This window comes from Myotis brandtii, unplaced genomic scaffold (assembly GCF_000412655.1).
Source record: "Myotis brandtii unplaced genomic scaffold, ASM41265v1 scaffold6, whole genome shotgun sequence".
Taxonomy (NCBI): domain Eukaryota; kingdom Metazoa; phylum Chordata; class Mammalia; order Chiroptera; family Vespertilionidae; genus Myotis; species Myotis brandtii.
In genome coordinates this window covers 3,596,603-3,602,230 of record NW_005370271.1, presented here as the reverse complement: position 1 = coordinate 3,602,230, position 5,628 = coordinate 3,596,603, and the positions used below count along the sequence as shown (strand labels likewise).

The 5,628-nt window shown below is 59.6% G+C and overlaps 1 protein-coding gene across 1 annotated transcript in view; it reads left to right on the top strand.

Annotated features, from left to right (window-relative positions):
* The window catches only part of CYTH3 (cytohesin 3), a 13,206-nt gene extending 7,649 nt beyond the window's left edge, over positions 1-5,557 (top strand). The window contains exons 8-12 of the mRNA XM_014550325.1: positions 482-491; positions 1,026-1,375; positions 1,464-1,535; positions 1,680-1,834; positions 2,893-5,557. Coding sequence (XP_014405811.1) covers positions 482-491; positions 1,026-1,375; positions 1,464-1,535; positions 1,680-1,834; positions 2,893-2,965 — 660 coding nt within the window. The 3' untranslated portion in view covers positions 2,966-5,557. The remainder of the gene's footprint in view (positions 1-481; positions 492-1,025; positions 1,376-1,463; positions 1,536-1,679; positions 1,835-2,892) is intronic.
* The last annotated feature ends 71 nt before the right edge of the window (positions 5,558-5,628 follow it).

Below are 5,628 nucleotides of genomic sequence, written 5' to 3'. Positions count from 1 at the left end.
CAAGAGCCCAGCCCAGGGCCAGAGAGGTGGGGGGGAAACAGGTGGCTCTGGGCTGAGGAGCAGCTGGAACAAAGGCCCTGGGGCCCAATTTGGGAGCTGGGGTGGGCCCAAGGTCCTTGGAGGGAGCAGCAAGAATCTTGGGGAGGCACATGGTCAGACCCTTGGGACAGGGACCCGGGGGCGGGGGCAGCCTGTCAGGGAGAAGGGGAGACCCAGCCACACCTGCCTTCACAGCATGGCCTAGGCCCTCCCCAGGCCTGGCCTCAGGAGGACAGATGTCCCATCAGTGAGGGTCCCCGAGGGCTCTCCAAGGTCTGCCCACGGACACCAAATTCCAGCTGTTGGGGCTCCCTCCCGAAGCCGCCTCCCCCTGGACCTCTGCAACCTCAGAGGCGGGGAGCCCTCATGCCTCAGCCCCGGGATGACCAGGGGGCGGGCCAGTGTCCCCCCATGTCCCCCATGCCCCCATGCCTCCGTGCAGGGATGGCCCCGTGACTCAGCCCAATGGCCCGCACCTGCTTGCATGTGTGCTGTGGGGAAGGGGCCGCGCCCCGAGGACCGTGGTCGCCTTGGGAGCCGCGGGGCAGGAAGAGCCGCTCCTCCCTCTGCCCGTGGTCGCGTGTCAGTTCCCACCCCTGCGCTTGTCTCCTCATTGTTTGTAAGCTTGTCAGGAGCAGGGGCTAGATGTGAAGCCAGTTTTCTCTGCTGAATACTTAAGGGTGAAAAACATTTCTCTTCCGTAGAGAAAGGCGTAGACACAGATGAGCTGTGTGTGTGTGTGTTTACGTGCGTGTCCCAGATCTTGTTAAGAGATTAATTCAATCTAATAATTCCCCGGGCCGAGGAGTAATTGATTTTGATGGATCCCAGGGCCGCGCAGAGCTCGGTCATGTGACCAGAGCCCTGATGGAAGGGATTGAGCCCTGGGCGGGCGGCCCGCTGCCATCGGTGTCATTTCCATGTGGGGAAATTAAGCCCATTCATCACGACTAATTTCCAGGAGGCGCATTGGGAAAGCAATTGAGTTGTCTGGGTGCCCCAGGGGGCTGAGAGGGCAGAGGCAGGCCTGGGTGAGGTGCCCACGGACCCAGCAGACCACCTGGCGGGGAGCCGTCCGAATGGCCCAGACCACAAGGCTTGTCAGGACGCGGCTGAGAGTTGGACGGACGGTTGTGCATTTTCACGAGGAAGGAAACAAAACCGAGCTTGGCTCCTGGTGGCCCCCTGGCGACGGTCGTTGTGCAGGGCTGGGCCAGGCTCCTGCCTGCGCGGCTCTGCTCACAGGCCTCTGCTGGCAGGGGGCCGCGTGAAGACCTGGAAGCGGCGGTGGTTCATCCTCACGGACAACTGCCTCTATTACTTCGAATACACGACGGTAAGCGAGGGCGGTGGCCGGCTCCCTCCCTCTGTGGCAGGACCCCCAGGGCAGCCCGTGAAGCTGGCTGCGTGCTCCTCTCTCGCAGGATAAGGAGCCGCGGGGGATCATCCCGCTGGAGAACCTCAGCATCCGGGAGGTGGAGGACCCCCGGAAGCCCGTAAGCTGCCTTGCTCCTGCCACCGTCTGTCCCTCTGCCCGCTCCGGCACTCCCACGCTGGCCGCTGGGGCTGGGGGGGGAGGGGCGTGGACGAAATATGACCACCTCCCCGGCCCTCCTGACGGTCCCTCTCTGTCCCACCAGAACTGTTTCGAGCTTTATAACCCAAGCCACAAGGGGCAGGTCATCAAAGCCTGCAAGACGGAGGCGGACGGCCGGGTGGTGGAGGGCAACCACGTGGTGTACCGCATCTCGGCGCCCAGCCCGGAGGAGAAGGAGGAGTGGATGAAGTCCATCAGGTGAGGGGGCCGCGGGCCGGCGCTGCCGGGGCCCAGGCTGTGGACCAGGCTCGGGCTGTCAGTACAGTGTGGTTATTGGTAAAAGCCTCGTGATTCTTAGGATCACAGCACGCCCTTCAGTAACCATCAGAAAGCTTTGAAAAGATGCAGAGTTCTTACTTAAAAGACCCGGAAATGACACAGCTGACGTGGGGCCACCCTGTGAGGGGACGGGGATAGTGTCACACAGGCCTGGGAGCTGCTTTTATTGGGGGCGAGGGTGGGAGCCTAGAGTTTTGAGGGCTCACTCTTTATTGGTGAAAATTAAAACTCTCGTACGAGTGGGAATTCAAAGTGCAGGAGGAGAAAACAAGCAAGTAGCCTAAATGGTCGCCTCCTGAAATCGAGATCTCTGACACCCAGGAGCACGGGGTGGCCTGGCCGGGTCTGGCCGCCGCAGCATCCTTGGGGTGGGTGGCGGCCTTGCTGTCACAGTGGAGTCAGGCCTTGTGTTAGGAGTTAGAGGCGCAGACGGCGGGGCTGACAGCACAGGCTTCAGGCCCGCACGGGTCTGCTGCGGGCACCCCTGCACTCGGAGGCAAATCGAGATCTCTGACACCCAGGAGCACGGGGTGGCCTGGCCGGGTCTGGCCGCCGCAGCATCCTTGGGGTGGGTGGCGGCCTTGCTGTCACAGTGGAGTCAGGCCTTGTGTTAGGAGTTAGAGGCGCAGACGGCGGGGCTGACAGCACAGGCTTCAGGCCCGCACGGGTCTGCTGCAGGCACCCCTGCACTCGGAGGTGTGTGTGTGTGTGTGTGTACAGGTGTGCACGGGTCTGCTGCGGGCACCCCTGCACTCAGAGGTGTGTGTGTGTGTGTGTGTGTGTGTGTACACGTGTGCACGGGTCTGCTGCGGGCACCCCTGCACTCGGAGGCGTGTGTGTGTGTGTGTGTTTGTGTTTGTGTACACGTATGTGTGCACGGGTCTGCTGCGGGCACCTCTGCACTCAGAGGCGCACCTGTCTGGTTGGAGAGCCCGCGGCGGAGGGGCGCACCTGACTCCGTGTTTCCGTGTCCCCAGAGCGAGCATCAGCAGGGACCCTTTCTACGACATGCTGGCCACGCGGAAAAGGAGGATTGCCAATAAAAAGTAGCTTTCCTCGCCGGAACAGGTAAAAAGCAAAACCAAAACCCCACAGCAGAGGGGCCGGGTGAGCAGCCCAGGAAGCGGTGCGCCAGCGCGGCCCACGGGCCCGCCGAAGCCTCACGCGCGCGTCTGGTGAGCGACACCGGGCGTTTCCCTCCCGCCAACCTGGGCCTCGCAGCCGTGTCCACTCGTCCTCCTCGCGGTTCCTGTGGCAGCGGCGCCTGGGAGTTGAGCCGCGACCATCCACGCAGCAGACTCAGGCGCGAGGTCTGCCGCGGAACCTTGCTCGCTCCAGTCGCCACACATGCTCATTCGTGATGGTGTTCACTGTTCTAGAAGCTTCTGTTTTATATCAAAACAGGAAAGAAAAGCTACCACTTTTTTATTCAGATTTTTTTCTCAGATATATAGGACTCTAGCTTTTATATGCCTTTTTATATTCTGAAATTATGAGAGATACTTACTTTCTGATAGTATTTTTAGAATGGCAGCTATAAACGTAACTCTCGCCACAAGTATGTACTGTGCACTGAACAGAAGTGATGTAGACACTATATATGCAGCAGCCGGGCGGGCACCGCTCGGGGGGCGCCCTCATCCCTCCTGGGACAGGGAGGGTCCGATTCCCCGGGGACCCCTCAGCTCAGGCCTGGTGGCCCCCCAGACACTTCCTAAAAAGGCCAATCAGTACCGTTGATGATTGGGGGCATTTGTCCCATAACTCAGAGCCCCAGCACAGACCTGTGTGGAACCAGATGAAACTGCCCGTGTGGGACGCCCACAAGCCGGTTTCATCGGTTCCACTGAACACGGGGCTGGTTCAGCCGGCGGCCACTGCCTTCACTACTGAGAACCTTCGTGCAGAGAGGACACTTGTGTCCCTGCTCTGACCGTTGACCAGGTTCCTCACTAGGACCGAAGGCATGGAAGTAACGAGAGACACGCTCACTGCACGTTGCGGAGCGGGGCGGTGTGGCGCTTAGGGTTTCCTGTAAACGGTGCACAGCCCCAGGTGCACGCCGTGGGGCACCTCGCAGGCCCAGGACCGTGTGCTGGCCGGGCCCCAGCACATCCCAGACCGACCGAGGCGCACAGGTGGCGGGGCTGGAGCCGTGCCGGCTCTCCTCTCCAGGACACACGCCTTTCTTTTCCTTGGGGCTTTGTTCCTGTCGCCAGGACGGCCTTGCCCACGGGGCTGTTCTAGTGGTGGGCCCCTTCCCACGCCAGCTCCTCCCCCTGCCCGTCCGCTTGGGCACACCCTGGACGTGCACCCTTTAGAGGTCTCCCCGTCAAAGCCCAGCCCGAGAAGTAGAAGCCGACTGACCTGTGCACGGACGTGGAGATCCGACGGCAGGAGGAACTTCCTGAGCGCGGCCTTGCTGAGACTGGGTGGCCGTGGGCCTGGGCCTCGAGCTGCTGATCTTGACGTAGCTTTAAGTCACACTAGACTACAAAGGGCTGAGCCCACGGCCCTCCGACATGCATCAGATGGGCTCTTCTGGCTGATTCCCAAGCTCTTCGGCTTTGTTATTGTACCGATACCTCAAATTCGAAGCTTTAGTTTTTGAGAAAGGCAAGTCTTCGTTCTCAAAATGCCCGGCTGCTGCATGTGCAACTCTGGCCTCCACACACAGACGCGGCAGCGCTGCCCCCGGGCTGGCCGCATGCGCAGGACTGCCCGCTCCATCAGTCCCCACGCGTGGACATTGTCCTGTGACCCAGGTAGGACCCTGGGGAGACAGGCTTTCTGTCTCTCGGGTGTGGCCTCAGCGGGGCTGGGAGAAGTGGACGGGAAACCCTGGAGGGATGTTTCTCTGGCCGCCTGTGAGGGGGACTCGGTGCAGAAAGCCATGGTGCTTAAGCTGTGTGCTTGCCTCAGAGCTACGGGAAACCACCCAGGTCCCGGTTTCGTTGTGACAGTATTAACCTAACAGGCACAAAGCCATCACCCCCGAGCCCTCAGGCAGGCCTGGTCTGAAAAACCCACCAGACGCGGAGCTGGCGGCCCGGTGCCTGGGCCAATATGATCATGTTCATCCTCTTCCTGCCCCCCCCCCCCCCCCCCCCCCCTGCTGTTTTATTATCCCCACTCTGGCCAAAGACATGCTCCCTGAGACCCAGGGCAGGCGGCGAGGGGCGCTGGGCAGATGCAGCAGCCCCCCAGCCCACAGCCTCTGTTGGCAGAGACCCAGACAAGCAAGCGTCCTCAGGATCACAGGACATTTTGAGCAGTTTAACGTGGTACCAAACTGAGTCCCGACAGAAGCTATTTCTAGGTGAAGCGATGCCTATTTTTCAAGTTAAGATGCACAGACCTACGTAGATGCACTTTGCCGAAAAGTTAGGTCTGGTGTAGACCAGAAGCCACACGTGATTTCTTGTTTTCTTAGAAGACATTTCTATTTACAGTAAATATCGTTAGTATGTAAATAATGTACATATATGTTGATTCCTGGAGTGTTTATTCAATGTATATACTCCCACAATTTGCATGAAGAAATATCGTACATCAGTATTTTGTTGTAAATAGTAAAACTGGAGGGGGTGTGGCTGTCAAATACTATGTTCACGGAATAAAAGGAAATGCATTGTTACAAGACTGCCGAAGACTTGGTTCTTTGAAACAGATTGCTGGGGCCAGCAACCCTGCCCCCATCTCCACCCCCCACC